This window comes from Manacus vitellinus, unplaced genomic scaffold, assembly GCF_001715985.3.
Source record: "Manacus vitellinus isolate BGI_N305 unplaced genomic scaffold, ASM171598v3 scaffold_2_pilon, whole genome shotgun sequence".
In the NCBI taxonomy this organism is placed as follows: Eukaryota; Metazoa; Chordata; class Aves; order Passeriformes; family Pipridae; genus Manacus; species Manacus vitellinus.
This window is the reverse complement of record NW_021940208.1, coordinates 19,682,923-19,701,226: the sequence shown is the minus strand read 5'-3', so window position 1 is coordinate 19,701,226 and position 18,304 is coordinate 19,682,923. Positions and strand designations below refer to the sequence as shown.

The 18,304-nt window shown below is 35.2% G+C and overlaps 1 protein-coding gene across 3 annotated transcripts in view; it reads right to left on the bottom strand.

Annotated features, from left to right (window-relative positions):
- Positions 1-18,304, bottom strand: part of NBEA (neurobeachin) — a 472,840-nt gene that overhangs the window by 69,400 nt on the left and 385,136 nt on the right. For all 3 annotated transcript variants that reach the window (XM_029960860.1, XM_018071249.2, XM_018071252.2), the window contains 2 exons: positions 8,888-9,028; positions 186-305 (listed from right to left, as the gene is read on the bottom strand). In XM_029960860.1, the coding sequence (XP_029816720.1) occupies positions 186-305; positions 8,888-9,028 (261 nt within the window). The remainder of the gene's footprint in view (positions 1-185; positions 306-8,887; positions 9,029-18,304) is intronic.

Sequence of the window (18,304 nt, the reverse complement as noted above, 5' to 3'; positions counted from 1 at the left end):
TGTTTCTGTTAGAACAATAAACTTTAGTAACATCTATTTATTTACACTGTACCTAGTATACTGAATACAAAGAAATTAAAATATATAAATATATAAAACCAAAATAAATATAGCATCCTCTTACCTAAAACTAAACACCACAAATGAAAATGCGGATTTATCTATTTATTTGATATATATGTTACCTTCACATCTGAGGTATCTCTTTGGCTGTTCCTCCACGACCTGGCTACTGAAGAGAAGGTTCGATCTGGGTGGTCAAACTTGCCATCATTTGCATTTAGAAAGAATGTTGTAAAGGGCTCCTGTAGTTAATGAAATTAAGACAGATTAAGAAAACAGTACAAGGAATCATGCAGCAGGTTTCTGTCAAACTCCAAATACCTTTTGTAGATCAAAATACTTCATAAAGGCAGAAGAAAAACATGGCACCTCATAATTATATGTATGCATGGGTATCTGCACTGAACACCTGAATACATTTATTGGCACTAACACATTTTGCACACACAAATCTTGAATTCTCTTCCATAACACTAATTACCCACCAGTAGCAGAGCCATGTAGCTCAGATCCAGTTCACAATGACTTCCTACTTCATTGCAACCACCATAAACACACTCTGTGTTATTTATATAACTGCGTTTTGTTTACCCCTTGTATGTTGGTATGTCAAAATAAAAACTTTAAAAAATCCCCTCTCTTAATCTTCCTTTTCATTTAATTGAAAGGACCTCAGTATGTTCCACTTTGCCTCATGGTGAGTAGAACGGCTCTATAGCCATTATGAGGCAGACCACGGTTATAGGAAACCTAGCTTCATCATTACTTTGGGGCAGAGACAGATTAAATATTTAGAGTCTTTAGTTTTGCTAATTCTATCTGAAATCACGATCCCAATAGTTACTAAATGGAAACAGCTACTAACTTCCGGGGAAGAAGAGCTCAAGTCTTAGACAGTCTGGATAACCCATTTTCATGTCCCCACATTCCACTGCAGGGAAGGGGTTAACAGAGGACCAAATCTTTATTTGACCTGAATACTGAGATCATTGCCAGCTCCCTGGTTTTCCAGCACCACTCCATTAGCTCTCTTATTCAACTGTATATTTAGCAATATGTCTAGAGAGACGGAAGTTGCTTCTTCCTCTTTGCCAAAGTCTCCTGGGGAATGTTTTAAACAGGGTCCCTTTTACCAAATTCACCCCCAAATTTACTTCCTTACATATCCTGATCATTTGGAAAGTTTCTTAATCAAAGCAGTTCATAATTAGCAGATCACAATTGGTATTACACTATTATTCATCTATTATTTTAATTTTATTCTATATATTCTCTGTTTCCTTTTCTGAAACTTTTGAGGAAAGCAGAGAACTCCTCCTTTGATAAAGAATTTATGAAGAAATTATGCCACATTATACCTATTGTGTGTAAATTATCCCAGATTAAAAAGGATTGAAATAATTCATGTTTACGTAGCATTTAAGAGTAACTAAAATGTACATAAGGAAAGCATGCATGCAAAGGTAGTGAAAAGATACAAAAAGAAGAGGAAAATGCAAGAGGGAATTCAGACGTCTAGAGACCGTTGTTTCTCTATCTTTACTCCATGTCTTCCCAATTACACAACAGTCAACACAGGCTATTTTCTTTCAAAGAAGAAAAAATTTTATATTTTTTTTCTTTAAATGAGAAATGATGTCTTATTGACATCATATTGACATATGACACATGCAAGGGAATAATTTATATTTGAAAAAAGATTTCTTCTTCTTAACTTCCAATGTCTATTGGTGCAAATATGGAATTGATTTCATTATAATAATGCAAGACATTCTACTGCTAATTAAATGGTTGAGGTTTTTATCCATATTTTTTCCTCTTAAAACACTGGGAATTTGTTTTTAAAGTACAGATTCAAAAGAATAGGATCTCATAACTATAATTTCATCAGTGCACTTATTCTAATCAGAGAATCTTAATATATGTTAAATAATTAATTAAAATAATTGAATTTAATACAAAATCATCACAGTATAATTACTTATTGGAGGACCCCAAATCCCATTGCAAACAATGACTTTGTTTGCACTCGTAAATATTGAAAGACTGTGGTGAGGAAGAGGTTTATAATTTAAACAGAATATTAAAATTTAACAGTAGCTCGACTAGGTGAGTAGTATAAACTACCACCACAAAATGAAATATTGAAAGAAAATAAATTAAGTTTTTATCAGATTTTACGGTGCTCCACATAGTGAACTTTATGTAAAATATAAATGAAAATGTATATGCTTCAGACCCAGAACTATGAAACGGAAAACAACATACACAGGAATTAGATTATTCTAATTTACCTTAAAATTCTATTAATATTATAATTTTAACATTAAATTTACAGTTTTTTAATATTACAATTATTTTGGTTTTAACTGAATTCCTCCTCCAAATTACCTATATATATTTGCAATAGCAATTATGCTATTTTTGCTAGCTTGCTCATACTGTTGTTGATCTGAGTACAAATAATTTAGTCTTCTACCAACTCCTACCTATCATTTTTTTTAATAAGATACATGTAATTTTTGTGAATATTATTGTGGAGCAGACTGTGGATCATTGCTGAGGTTCTGAAGTCAGAAGCAATTGATGGATTTAAAAAAAGCAGAAACCAGAAACCAGAAAAATGATGTAATTACAATAAATTATGTAAAAATATTAATCCAAACTTCTATGACAATATTAGTTCAAGTATCTAAGACAAATACACAAAAGCAATAACATTCATAATCAAGGATTAAACTTTTAGCAGCTGAGCACTATTATGCTATCCTGCCATGGCCTGTTGTGCCTATCTTTTTGGATTTTTAATCGGTAGCAGAAATTCAGAGCTTTCACTGGCTTTATCTCAGACCTCTCACATAATTTTAAGGTAATTTTTATTCTCTGGGAAGTCAAGTGCTTATATTATATAAATATAATTCATATCTGTATTCAATATACTCATTTAAATACTGTTATTCTATGATACCGATTACTGTCATTTCATGTAAAGGTTTTGTTGCTGTGAAAGCTATAAAGCTGCACAATGTTTTCATTATAACTCCATCTCACTCGTTCAAATATTCTGAATAAAATTCATGCCTTGTTCACTGCCAACAAGAAGAGAAATTTGTGGGGTACTTGATTACATTGAATACAAGCTTGAGCTTTGAGAACAAGGAATTTTTCAGTTCAACAGCACTTCTCTCCCTCCATTCCCTTTTAACAGTGCCCAGACTCGTTTGAATCATTTATAGTGGGAGTAGGGGAGGGAGGAGGAAGGGATGTGTTCATTCTAAGACATCCTATGTCAAACAAAAATGTCTTTTCAGTCATTTGTAAGAGGAGAAAGAGAGAGTATGTAGGGATTTGACAGAGTGATGTAGACCTTTTGTCTGATATAGCTATGACTGCCCTGCTCAGATCTACCAAAAAGAAGACTCAGATTCAATCCTGTTTACCAGAGGACTTCCAGTACTTCTCACCTTTGAATCTCACTAAAAACTGGTTTTAGCTCAATCAGACCCGACTTATAATAAACCCAGAATTTCTTTTATCTTGTACAAATACTTAGTCATTGCAACAGAAACTGGAAAACAATTATTCTCTACAAACATCTTGACTACCATGTTGGAGAATCATGCTCCCTAATAGTGATATCTGTTTCAATAAAGATGCAACTGTTTCACACAAACATAACTTCTTCAACAGCAACTACTAAGAGCATCTAATTGTACCATAACTCTATCCTATTTCACCTAAATATCTGGAACCAGTGTTGATATTTACATTCTATATGATTCAAGCCAGAATTCATTCTTCTACCTTTCTTTTTCCTTCTGTCTACTTCTCAGGTTACTGGAATATATGGTATTCTGATGTAGCATTCTTGATTTAAACCAAGTGCAAACAATCATTGGTTTAAACTATTCCGCCTTCTGCAACTTAAATATTCACTGCTCCAGATGGAAATGCACATGAAGAAAATTACTCTTGAACCAGGTGATAAGGTCACCAAGCCATAAACTATAAATATTCAATTTCATTTACAGAAAAATTGAACTATGTCAACAGAATAATGCATCCCTTTCTAGAATACTTTTTATTCTGTTTGCTGGAGCAAACCTGTGAGTGATGTTTGCTTCTACAGAATAAGTAGAATTTCTTGGGTTTAGATGTAAACATGTGTAATGTGCAAAAATGTTTAATCATGGTTTCATTTCAGTAACACCTGAAAGGAGGGAAAGGCAATATTATACAAATAATGGTTGTCTGTTGGTTTTTTAGCATTATTATTAACCTGTCTGAACAATATGGTAGACTTTCATATTCATTATTTCTCTCTGTAAAGTAGCTATCTAATCTTTCATATACTCTTCAACTTTGAAAGAAAGCTGATAATTTTCAATAAACAGTTGATTCTGGATATAAAGCTGTTCCTGGAGATCATGCAGGATTCACTTGTAATTATAGCACTAAGTATTTCTAGGCTGTGGCTCAGTTCATGTCTTATAAAGCTAGTTAGAGGATTGTTACCTGTCCTTTCAGAATTCTAGCATGATGTAGTGGTCTAAAATGTAAAATGGAATAGCTTAAATAAACATGTTCAGGTAAATTAAGAATCACAACTTCACTTCACATATGAATGTGTGCTTGCACACATGGCAAGGGGGCTGCAGAGAAAGAGGGTGTACATATTATCTTGGTTTGTGAGAGATTCAAGGTCAGCTGTACAATCTTCAAAAGGGACCACAATCATTATGATATATGGCCTGGTGAGGTATGGCCATTGCTTATCCTGCAACTGGCTAGTGTTCCACAGAAGAGAAGGGAACATACCTGGACTTGCACAACTAACTCACAAAAAACGGAAACAGAATCGTTTTAGATGCACTTGTAGCTCATAGCACCAATTAAGCAATACACCTTATTCTTTTAAGTGCAATGAAAGGCAGAAGAACAGAAATTAATAATGAAATTTTTGTATTTGCTTTAGTTACCCGTAGCTTCAAAATATATGCTAAATCATTGTTGATTTTTTGAGAACATAATGAATAGGTCACTTTTAAAGATGGATTTTTACTGGACACACTTAGCATACAAAAGAACTCAAGAGAAAACTGTACTACCAGTGAAAAATTTATTAGTGACAAAACAGAGGCAGAGATTGATGATATCAAAATCAATTACGCAGGACAGAACTGATGCTAAGGCACACAAGTTTTTCAAAAAACTAGCCTGATATGTGTATTGGGTTTGTGTGGTAAAGTTTTGGTAGTGGGGGGGCTATAGCAGTGGCTTCTGCTAGAAGTTGACAGGAGCTGCCACCATATCCATCAGAGCCAATGCCAGCTGGCTCCAAGACAGAACCATCACTGGCCAAGGCTGAGCCCGTCACTTATAGCTATAGTGCCACTAGGATAACACACTTAAAAAGGGTCGGGGGAAAGACTGCAGAAGAGCAACACTATACAGAGGAATATGTGAGAGAAAGCACTCTGCAGACACCAGTCAGTGCAGGAGGAGAGGGAGGAAGTGCTTCCAGGTGTCAGAGCAGAGATTCTCCTGCAAGCCTGTGGTGAAGACCATGGTGAATCAGGCTGTCCCCCTGTAGCCCATGGGGATCCACCATGAGATTCACCTGCAGCCCCTGGAGGACTCCACACCAGAGCAGGTGGATACCTGAGGGAGGTCGTGACCCCCTGGGAAGCTTGTGCAGGAGCAGGCTCCCGGCAGGACTTGTGACTGCACAGAGGATCCCACTGGAGTCCTGAAGTACTGCACCCTTTGGAAGGGACCCACACTGGAGCAGTTCATGAAGAACTGCAGCCTGCAGGAAGGACTCACTTCGGAGAAGTTCATGGAGGACTGTCTCCTGTCAGAAGGATCCCATGCTGGAGCAGGGGAAGGGTGTGAGGAGTCCTCCCCCTGAGGAGGAAGGAGCAGCAGAGACAATGTGTGATGAACTGACCGTACCCCCCATTTCCCATCCTCCTGTGTGAGGGAGTGGAAAGGAGCATGAGAATTTGGTAGTCAAGCCCAAAGAAGAAGGGACTGGGGGGGCTGAAGGTGTTTTTAAGATTTGGGCTTGTTTTCTCACTATCCTACTCTGATTTGACTGGTAATAATTTAAACTAATTTCCCCAAGTCAAGTCTGTTTTGCCCATGATGATACCTGGTAAGTGACCTCTCCTCGTTCTTATCTCAACCCTCAGGCCTTTGCTTACATTTTCTCTCTCTTGCCCAGCTGAGGAGGGGAGTAACAGAGCGTGTTTGGTGGGCACCTGATGTGGAGGCAGAGCACACCCACTACAATACATCAGATAAAGGAAAGGAACAGAAGGAAATATGAGGTAGATTATCACAGAATTGGTTCAGAAATATGATATTAAAAGCAATGTTTTGAAGACAACTGACAGAAACCAGATTGCATCTGTCAAAGCCAAAAAGCAAGATGATTTTTAAGGTTTTGTGGCAATTACAAAATTCTCTCTCTATATATAAACTTCAGAGTGGCTGAAACTTCCTTTCCTACTGCAAATACTGTTTCCTCCAATCCTAAGGTCTAGGCAGGCAGTTTCTCCCCTTGGATCCCCATTACTCTATATTGTTTTGTTCTGCTTCTATCTAGACTATCTCATTTCCAATTTACCTCTTGTCATAGTTTTTTTGTTTCTTTGCTTGCTCATTTTCACTTAATTTCTCTCTTTTTGTTTTCCCTTTTCTTTTATTCTTTGATCTACAGTCTACTCCCATGATTTTAGATTCCACGCCTCTTACACTCTCAGTTTGTTGTCACTGTCTACTGAAAGCTCTACTGTAACACATCTTTTCCCATGAATCTTCTCCAGTCTCTTAAAATACTGAAAACATTTTTCTGTCTGAATCTCTGCATCTCTTAATGTCACCTTTCTCTTCCTGTATTAGACTGTAATTTACCTTTTCTTACACAGTCTTTATCACAAACTTACACCAAAGCACTAGTTCAAGAAATTCACAGGCATGAAACACTACTTTAACCTTCAGAAATCTGACCTAGCCTTATCTATCAGCTTCACTGGCACAATCCCTTAGGATTTTTTATTCTTTATTTTATAGCAAAAAATCTCTCTCTGAGGATCGCTATGACTTTATAATTTTTTCCTCTACACACATTTATTTTCAAATATTTATTTTGGGTTTCCATATGCAGCCTTATCCAGACTCATCATATTATTTTCTTTTTTCGTTTTCAAACTTTCCCCCCACCTGTCTTCCTTCACTTCTGTTGTCTACTCCCATTAGAGATTGCTTTTCTTTGTTGGTCAATCATATTTAAATAATCTTTGAAGTACTTATGCAGGTGTGCCCCTGTATTTAAGTTCTCTGTTGTTTTCACCTTCTTTCCATCTGCATCCTCTTCTCTGGAAAGCACTGTTTTTCCTTTTCTGCTTATTATTCTCACACATATTGTTTGCTCTAACAAATATAATTTGTCAGGTCTATATTGCAAGGCCATCAAGACAGAGACCTTGTACTCTTGCTCTTTTAGGTCAGAAGAGAAAGAGTACAAGAACATCTACAGTAGTAAAAATGGCATTGCATTAACCTATACAGGAAATGAATACTTCTTGGTGTGTTGTACTTTCAGCCTGTAAGCAGACTTTCAGGTCCAAGAATTTGCTGCCTAGCAAGAGGATCTTTTGTTGAATAGCAGCCAAAATTAATAGATAAACATGCAAATAAAACTACTGCTTTTAATATACTTTAAGGCAACAAACAAGCACATGTGTGCCATAAAATGTATTCACAGTACATGAATAATTTAGCAACATTTATAAGGAATACAGTGATCACCCCACATAGGAGTGTAAACAACACTTAGTTTCCCATGGTTTAAGAAGTATATCCTGAACTCACAGACACATGAATTCTTCCCTTCTGAGCAGAAAAAAAGGACATCTCTAGTGGAACCTGAGATGAGTGAAAACTCAGATATCAAGCTTTGTGTGGCTCTGTTTTGCTTTGTTGTGTGCAAAACATGCTTAGAATATACCTTAAGCAACACATCTTTATTGGCAGGGTGTACCTGAAGTTAAGTAATTACACAGTGACTCAATTTTTCTTTAATTCAGGTTTCTCTGTGGAACCTTCAGTCTCTCATCAACACTCTTTATTCTGTAAATCATAGTGATAGCACGTAAACTGAATTCAGATTCATTCCATCTTTTAAGTTTGGTCCCGTTCCCTAGATCTGATTTTGATGATAAGATTTAAGCATGAGGTTTCCAACACTGACACAGCAGTTTGAATTTAGAACCCCCAGTTTTACATTTCTGAAAACTGTAGAGATAGTAATTCATTGAGTAGCATAGTTCATTTGCATAAGATATTACTATATGCTGCTTTAATACAAAACTGGTTCTATAATTCCCTTCTCAATTTGATAATTTAAGGTTCTTTTTACAAAAGGCTTTTCTTTAATGTTGTATGCGCCTGTCCCTAGCCAAAAATAATAAATTAATACATGAGTAGTATCAGATTTCAGTATTGTCTAGAGGTATTTTTTTAGGAGGATTTAGTTTTAGATGCATTCTTCTCATTGTTTATGTCCTTATACCACCATAATTTTGTGTTTAAATTTATTTCAGATTGTTTGGGTAGGAAGGACCCTCTGATCACTACAAATTAATATTGTGATATACAGTATATCTAGAGAATTTCTAAGTTTTTAAGGTAGGGAAGAACAATGAGATTTTGATAGAAAGGTGCTTTCATTTAAAAAAAAAAATTGAAACAGTAGTTAGTGACAGAAAAGATGCTGTAGATAAAGATTTAATTACAACCAGGATCCAGAAATACTTACAATACGAACAAGCCAAGCCAATGTAGAAGTAGATGTAGAGTAGTGGGTGTTGTAATGATAAGGTGGAGTCTGATCATCTTCCCATGTCTCATACCGTTCTGCATAGAAGACTGCTCTCTTTGGGTTCAAAGCCCCAATAGGCTGCAAAGTGATAAGAGGTCAAATATATTATCAGCTGAAGGGCAGCATGTCTGGTATGTCACAGGTTAATTCTGCATTCAGATTCACTACACAGGAGACTCTGCAACCAAACTTGTTCCATGATGCAGTAACCCCTCCAGATTGCTGTAATCTTAGAATTTATTTTCAAAGACTTTGTGTACTAGAAGTCTTATGAGTTTCCTTATTTTAATTGACAAATATAAGTGACCCACATCTGCAAACTTTCAAGACCTTCTTGAAGTATATGTTATTTCCCAATTAGTTCAGTAACGTTGTTCTGGAAATAGACTTCTAAAACTGCATTTAAAATGCATTGAGGCCAAACTAATATTTCTGTTGCTGTCATTCACCATAATCACACAGCTAATGAAAACTGACTTTTGCTCACAAAGGATACTTAGTAATGCGCAGTTCATGATGAAAAGATTTCACACAGAACTGCTGATGGTGTCTGGTGATCCTAAGCAGAAATACTTAAAAAGCATGCATAGTCCTGAGGACTGGATATACTTTCTGTCTGAACAAAGCCACGATTTACTGAGCAAAGCAAATAAGCTTTGTACTTGAAAACAACAGAATTTGGAAATCGTTCTCAAATTCCAAGTCCATTCTGAGCAAACTTAACAGACAATCTATACAAATTAGGTAAAAAACAAAATACATGTAAGGCAGGAGTAGGAACTGTAGGTTTTGGTGTGGCTACTTAGGGAATACATGCATTTTATGATTTTTTAACGCACTTTATCTCAGAAGTTTTTGCAAAATATACTTGTTATTAAGTGATACAAGAGTTACTTGTATAAAGAAAATACAGATTTAAGCTTTTGAAGTAAAATTAACCAAACACACGGAGTTTACTACTTAGAGAAGAGCACACTTCCACACCAAATAATTGTATAAAATTACTATAATTTTTAGTGATTACTTGATTTGAAGTAATCAAAAGTTTAATTAGAATTTATATTATTAAGGGTATTAAAACTTGAAAAAAACATACACACAAGGACTTTGACCCTTTTCAAAATGCTAATAGGTATTCTTGCATTTTATTCCACCACATAATTTTTTCTGGTGAATTAAAATCCAAAGTAATTTGGAATGGAAATACCGGCACAAGGTCAAATCAGTGTGTTTCACTACATTACATATGTAAGTAAAAAATTGTAAAGCTACAAGTATTTTATTTTTTCAGCACTGCAATGTTTTTTGAGATGGCTGTTAAAAAGGCTGACATAGAACAAGATGTTTTCTGATTTAACAGTTTAGATCCTGTTTTTAAATAGTGTGGTGAACACTTACATTTTAAAACATTGTGATTTCAGTATTTTTCACTTTAAACAGTCTGGATGCTTAATACTTCGCTGTGTCGTGGAGATGCTAATATGTTTCTCAAATGTGTAAAATGCATGAGTAATCCCAAAGGATCAGTGTTATCTGGTGCAGATTGCACTGTGAGACCTCACAAAACTGTTGAAAAAGAATTATGAGTCATTCCCTAGCACTTTCCAGGCTTGTTTCCCAACTACTGGAAATAGAAAAAAAATAAATATATGCATTTTTGTTGTACTTGTTTTTGTTACACATCCTGCCACTGTCAGGAAACCCACTGGCATTATTATAGCCTTTAAGCTGCCACTATATTGAAATGATTGTTCAACAACTTCCTTGAAAGACTGACTTATTAAAATACATTGTTTTCCTATTACACTGACAAACTGTGTAGATCTATGAACACTTTGCTAAATTATATCGGGGCTCTGGGTTGCTTTGGGGACTGGATGGAACCTGCTGACATCACCCTCATTAAGGTACTGTGCATCCACTTCTCTGGCAGAACAAATTCCAGTCCCAACTGCATATTTCAAGAGCTAAAGCAGTAATTCACACCCTAGTCTGTTAAAAGGAAATGTTCACCCCCTCTGAGAAGGAAACACCAAATAGTGGATAAATTGGCAGGATTGTATTTTGTAATGGAGAAACACCCTGAGAATATTTTTACCTCCACTATGAAGGTACATCTTACCCTGTGCTGCAGTGAATTTTGAGGCTACGGAAGACAGAGAAATCATCTGTCACAATATTATTGTTCATATATGTTTGAAAGTGCAGTAGAAAATGAATATGGTAATTAATGCAAGATTGAAAATATGGAAAACTCCTGGCCTTTCAAAATATATTTGATGCTGATTAGAAGTCTTTCATCAAACAAGCTATGTGTTTTCATTATTCACTGTAAATTGACTATAGTAACAAGACCTGTGAGGCACAATTGATGCTCAAAAAATAATTACAAGGTATTTTATTTTATAGACTAGCAACATCTTAATGATGCGTTAAACTATATCTTTAAATAACTTTTTAAAAAAATATATTTTATATATGTTTTTATTTATTTTAAAAGGTGCTTTCTATCAAAAATTTGACAATGATTTTCAAAGTCACATAAAATATTAATGCAAACAGTATTTTGTTTTCTAGGTTCTTCAATGAGAAGTGTTATATTAATTTAAAAGTTAAAAGACATAAGGATGTACGATGGTTCATTCCCATTTTCATGTAAAAATGCCTGCATAAGTAGGTGAAATAATCTACCTTCAGAAGATAGACACATGTTCAATTGTATTAAATGATAAACCTGAAAAGCTGTATTCTTCATCATCATCATCAATATTCTTTTCAGAGTTAGAATATATTTTTCTTTAAATTACTTTATGATTCATTTGAAGAAAAATTCTGAAATGCAGAAAACATCTGCTGAATAAAATGTAGACTTTAAGTGAAATACCAATGAGAGTTCTTGCATTGTACTGAAATTTTCATGGGAAAATCTCTGGGGAGAATCTTTTTTCTGGGATCACCCTTCCTTGCCCCCAGAGTGGAAGGAAAAAAAAGAAAGAAAAGAAAAGAAAAGAAAAGAAAAGAAAAGAAAAGAAAAGAAAAGAAAAGAAAAGAAAAGAAAAGAAAAGAAAAGAAAAGAAAAGAAAAGAAAAGAAAAGAAAAGAAAAGAAAAGAAGAAGGAAAAAATAAGTGAGATAGAGCTTGTCTTCAGCTACAAAGTCTCACCTCACCTTCTCAGGACAGATCCTGGATTGGATGAACTAGTGTTCTGGCTGGTAGCCAGAGATACAGATTAATTTCTCTCATTCCACGAAGTTTTATAGCATTCATGAGGAGATTCCTCAGGTATGACTATAGCTTGCAATACAAAGGTGTGCTGGAAGTTCCTCAGCTACTTCTAGAGGGGCTAGCATAAAAACATGGCCCCATTTATCAAGATGACAACTGGAATCCCAGAAGCAGTGCAACTGTCTCAGTGCAGCACTGCATGGGGATGAAAGCTGAGAGCTGCCCATGCTCACATGACTCTGCAGCTTCTAGTTCAGCATTACATCAGTTATCTCTCGCCTGTGGCAAAGTAATACAAAGAACAGCTGATCTCCCTTTTCTCTACAATCATGGAGACCCTGATGTGAACCATTTCTCTGCACATTAATGGAAAATGATAATGGAAAATGTTCAAATATCTAAAATAGCAAGGAGTAAATTCAGCAATGTCTGCCCTGGCTTCCTCAGTATTATCTTAATGTCCAAGTGGCAAAATGCTGTTACCCAAAGTAATGGTAACAGTTCATCCCTCAGTGGATTTTCTGTAAAGATTTTAAATCTCAGTTGTACAAACTAGCAACTAAACCAGTTTTACTCTGACAAAGCATGTGTCCTGCTAGATGACAAGTTCTACAGTAATGGTAGTCTCTCTCATTTCCTGTGAAATGTGTAGGGTATATAGAGTTTTGGTCACTTTTCCACAGCTTTACTATGCCTTTCTCAGCCCAGAAAGTCAACTACCTTGCTTTTAATCTAATACTATGGCTATAAAATGAAGATAAATGTTGTTTATGGATCAATCCCTATATCTTCATATAATGGAAGAAAATAATTTTATTTCCATTTCATTGAGATTCTGCTGCTGCGTGCACTGATTAAAATGACTTGCACAAACAATACAAAGGCAAAGCTCAATCCATATACTGTGTCTCAGTCCATATCTTAACCATAAGATGGATACAGAAACTGAATTTGAGTCAAATAAATTGTTTCAAACATTAAATAAAAAATTCTTTCCATAATGTCTCATAAAATGTTTTTTCAAAACACATCATTTGCCTTTTTATTACAAAACTCCCTCTGTAAGGACTTAATATCACATAGTATTAACTTTCCATAAAATAGTTTTATAGGATATTCTTTACTCCAAAGAGATAAAACAACTCACTCTGTGACAATGCTTATTCATCCACTTCACTTCTGATGTACTAAAAGCTTCTGTTTGAGTTTATTTTAGATTTCTTTCTTCCATTCAAAAATAAAGTATTTACTTTAACATTAAAAACACACTACTATTAATGTAATTCTTTTTTTACCTGGTTAATCTCTTCAGACATCTGGCCTTTGACCAAGAGTATTGTCAATACATCTAGTGTTTATATCCACTGGACATGTTATGTTAGCTCATGTAATATTTACTGCTTTGCCAGCTATCTTCATAGAACTACATTCTCTCATGAAAGCAGAACTGAACGTAGCATCCTGTTTATCTAGCCACTGAAATAGTCTGCTTATCTTGACTCTAATTCATGCAGTAGCGACTTTATCTGTTTATCTTTTTTTTTTTTCCTGTAACGTACTGCACAAAATTTTAGGTGACTATAAAAGAATTATGGAACATGGTTTTATTTGGTTCTGGCTGAAAACTGACTGAGCTTTACCTGACTGCTTGCTTTTTTATTAAAAAACATTCACTGAACAACAACCTACAAGTAGGACATCTTAGGACGGTACTTTAAACTTAAAAATAAATCATAATTTCATCCAAATTTATAAACAGCTTTTCTTTGGTGTACTGATATTAAGAGCAGATATCCATAATAACAGAGTTCTCGCAGATTCAAACTACTGAAGTTTCACACAGTAAATGAACTTTTTATTTAAGAAAATTGTGTTCAATTGTGTGGCTTAAAATAAAAGAGAATTAAACTAGTTTTTCTTTTGATGTATGCGGTAAAGATAGAAGTTTAAGTTACAGAAGCCAATTTCATTTTTCCAGCAAGTGGCTCCTAATAAGCCCATAAACTCCATTCCACAGCATATACATTTTTGGAAGTATTAAGTGTGGTTGCCTTGAAATATTCACACTTGGATGTGCTCATTTGCATTATTACATTTAGAAGCCTTGGGGCTTTATCACTTCCTTTTCTTGAAATGGCACAGTAATAAGGAAAAGTGGTTATGCTTATCACCACCCATCAGTCAAATGCCTTCTATATTAACAAAACATAATTCTTTCCACTCTCTGAATGGGCGTGTGATGTTTCATACACATGTCAATATTAGTATTACTTTGCCTGGTGAAGAAATCATTTTATTTAACAGGATGTATGACTGGAAGTAAACGAGGAGAAATTCCCGTTTACACTTTAATGAGCAGGGACAATGCAGCATGTCAAAACCATGAGTTCACTATAATTTAGGAGGAAAAGTAATACAATTTTATAAAAAAAAACCCATACCACATTTTAAGTGTGTTGAACTCCACAAAAAAACAGTGTACTGTAAGGGCTGCATACATATTTCCTGGACTAATGATTGATATCCTAGGTATTCTTCCAAAGGAAATCTCAGCAAAGAAGAAAATAAGCAGATCACCTGGTGGTTTGATAGTGAAAAGATAATCTATGTATCTATGACAGCCTCTTTCATTAGCTTTTGATCCTGTCAAACAATAAATATAACCTTTAGCCTAGTGTATGTAATGAATAAAACTTGAACCTACACTGTCTAATCAAATGAGAGGTCCAATATATTTCACTGCTATGGCACCTTCCACGGCCATGGACCCTGGTTTTGAATCTAAAACTATCTATGTAAAACAAAAAAAAAAAGCCTTGATAAAGGAATTTTCAAACACTTCAAAGAAAAAGGCAGAGGAATTTTTAGACTAATACTTAAAAGTAATTTTTCTGAGAGAACAAGCGACATCTAGATGTAAAAATACCACAGTAAGGAGCACTACATTAAACCAGAATAAAATGGCATGGAAGGAAAGGACAAGTTACATGTTCAAGATGGCTTTGCAGAAATGTAAATATTTAAATTTGAGCTAAATGAAAAAAGGCGTATGTTTTACTCTGTTACTGAGATCGTAAGCAAGCCAAACACATCTAATTTCATCTTCAAGAAACATATAAATTGCATTTGACTTGTATGGTCACTTATGAGTTGTGATATCCCAAAGGTAGTGTGTCATATTTTACAGAGAAAGCCTAGGAATCAAAGATTAAAAAAATTTAAAAGCATTGCTGTCAATTATCAGAACTGACATTGGAGTTTTGTATAAAATTTGAGCAATAATACACAAAATAATTATTTTTAGAAGTTAGATTTAGCACCTACATTTAACTACTTTAAACCAAGGAAACAAAGCATGATATGTGATTTCTCTTTTAATTCAATTCCTTTTGTGGGTTTCTACCACATATGCAATAGTGTTAGAATTCTAAATAATTTCAGAAGATGGTTTGAAGAGAATTAATTACTAAAAATCAACAACCGAGGCTTTGTGAAACAAAGAAGGGCAAATTTGCAGGGAGACAGGAGGTCAGGAACTGACGAAGGAGATTTTATCCATCAACAATTTAGCTGGAGGTTTGGATTTGCCATCAAACCTGCAGAAACATTTCTCTATTGCAGGGTAAAATCCGACAGAAGGAAGTGGCTCCTCATGGAAAGGATACTGTCTGTGCCTCCCCCCAAGGTCTGGCTGAGACTTGATAGCACACCCTGGTTCAATAATGTGAACAATAAATCACTAACTCTTGCATTTAAACACCAGGCTACTCAGGATTCACTTCCCTAACAAGGAAAGAAAGGGCTCACTTACAGGACAATACTGAAAATTGAAACAGAATTGCCAGGGAAATACTTCAGATATGTTCTGATTTTGAATATTTTTACTGATAATGCAAAAATTGAAACAGGACGCAAGTAATGCATAACAGCCCAAGTGGACAAAGCAAGGTATTTCATACTAATTGGTCACTGCATTTTAAAATAAATCATTGATCTATTTTTCCTTTTAAAACTATGGTGAAATGAAATCTATCAGGTGTTACTATAATGAATACTGGAAAAAACAGACAATTACAACCCTTTTATCCTGAGAGATTCCACAACACTTTACAGATTTCACATGGGTTTTCTCACACATCCAGGGGATAAATGCAGCACAAATATTCCCAGAAATGAAAGAATATTTTCCTATACTAGTTCTGTGCAGGATTGTTTTCAGTGGTCAAAAACCTATCTTTTCCAGAGGAAACCACTGATAACTTTTGGTAAGAGAATGCAGTTATCAAATTGGGCAAGGAAAGGGGCACATTGCATGGATTCTTGATGAAAAGTAAATAGCCATGGACTTGATTTTACATTTCCTTTCAAGGACAGCACTAACGAAAGTGCAGTGATACTTAATAAGCTATACAAGCACTAATTCCATAATGAGTCTTTACTAACTCATGAGGAAAATCTATTTATTGAGCTATCACACTTCCTATAGCAATTATATGCTATAGTAGACTGCCATAAAAATTTGGATTCAGCCAAAACTAAGCACCTAGAGAAGCACTTATGAGACACTGTCTAATCTTGTTGCACTTCACCACACACAGTGCTATTAATACTTGCAAGTGAGTTTGAGAAATTTTGAAAAGTGCAAGGTTTATCACTCTGAACAACTCTGAACCAGCAATACTTTTATACATGCTAGGGAACAAGCAAGTGTAAAATAATCACAGGTGTTTATTTAAGTAATGTCTCTGTGGATCTTTTACTGTTCTTGGCACAGATTACAATAGTGTTAAAGGATTGAAACATACATTTGTGAAACATACCTAATATAGTGAAAGGTCAGAACTTTTACAAAACCTAAGGAAATTATCAGCCTATTTGTTTCTATCTGAGGCATACTGTGCATGTAGTGTAAATTCTGGGTTTATTTACTTATTCATTTATTTGTCTAAGAAAAAAGGGAGAAAAAACTTAGGTATCTTTATCTGCTATTATTCATTCAAGTCCTACTCAAATTATTTCGGATGTCTCACAAAGCAGGCTTCTGTGAATAGTTACAATACATGTGAAGGTACTGCAAGCATACTCTTTCTGACAGGGATGAGACTGTGACATATCCAGGACAGGATGTCTTCATTGCTCCCCAGGACATGTGCTTTAAGGGAGAGGTGGAAAGAAATTCCAGACTTAAAGCAGAAGCCCCAGAAACATTAATGACTGACCAGTAGCAGAAGGGAAAGCATGGGCTGCAGCACAGGACTGCAGAACAGGCCTTGGGGGTCATTTTCTCGTCTCCAGTCTCACTCCTTAAGTCAGTGAGTCACAGTTTCCTGTGGTTTTGAGCCTCACTCAACTTGTACAAGGAACTTCTCCCTCCTGGTTGAGGAGCTGTGGCAAGAATGTAAAAAAGCTGTCGCACTCAAAAAACAGAAACCTCACACTGGGGATTTTGAAGGACTACCCACCTTCACTGTAAGATAGTGCATACACTTAGTTGATAGGAACCAGGAATGATACTTCTCACAACTTAGTTTTAAGCCCTGTTTTTTGTCTTTATTTTAGCTGGCCAAAAGTAGAGCCCCTCTATAGGTTTCTGCTACACTTGGCCAGGACAGACCTTCTCTCCAGTCTGTTGACACAACTAGAGTACCTAAGTCAGGTATAGACAACAATGTGATCCTATTAGAGAAAAAAATACTAGGTACTTTATCATTATAAAACACTAAAACCTGGTTGGAGGGAAAAGGCCCAAGAAATAAAAATAGGGATCAGATACTCCAGGATCTAAAATACAAAATATTTGTTTACTAAATAATTATTAAACCAAAAGGAAGTGCTGCTATTATATTAGTATTCTAGTCACTGCAAAATAAAGTGAAATATTAGTTTAAGCTTTTTATTTCCAAAGGATTAGCTTTTATAAACTCGGGGAGATAATTAGTGAGATTGAGTGGTCTGATGGAATCACGTTCCATAAATCAGAAGGTATGGAGGAGTACCTGGATTTGGAACCAGTAAAGTCAGAGACATGGAAGTACCATAATGCAGAGATTCACTACAAAGTCATTCTAAAATGGAAAGGTTCATTTCAGACTTTTATGAGTTTAAGACCTTACGCAACCAGACTATAAA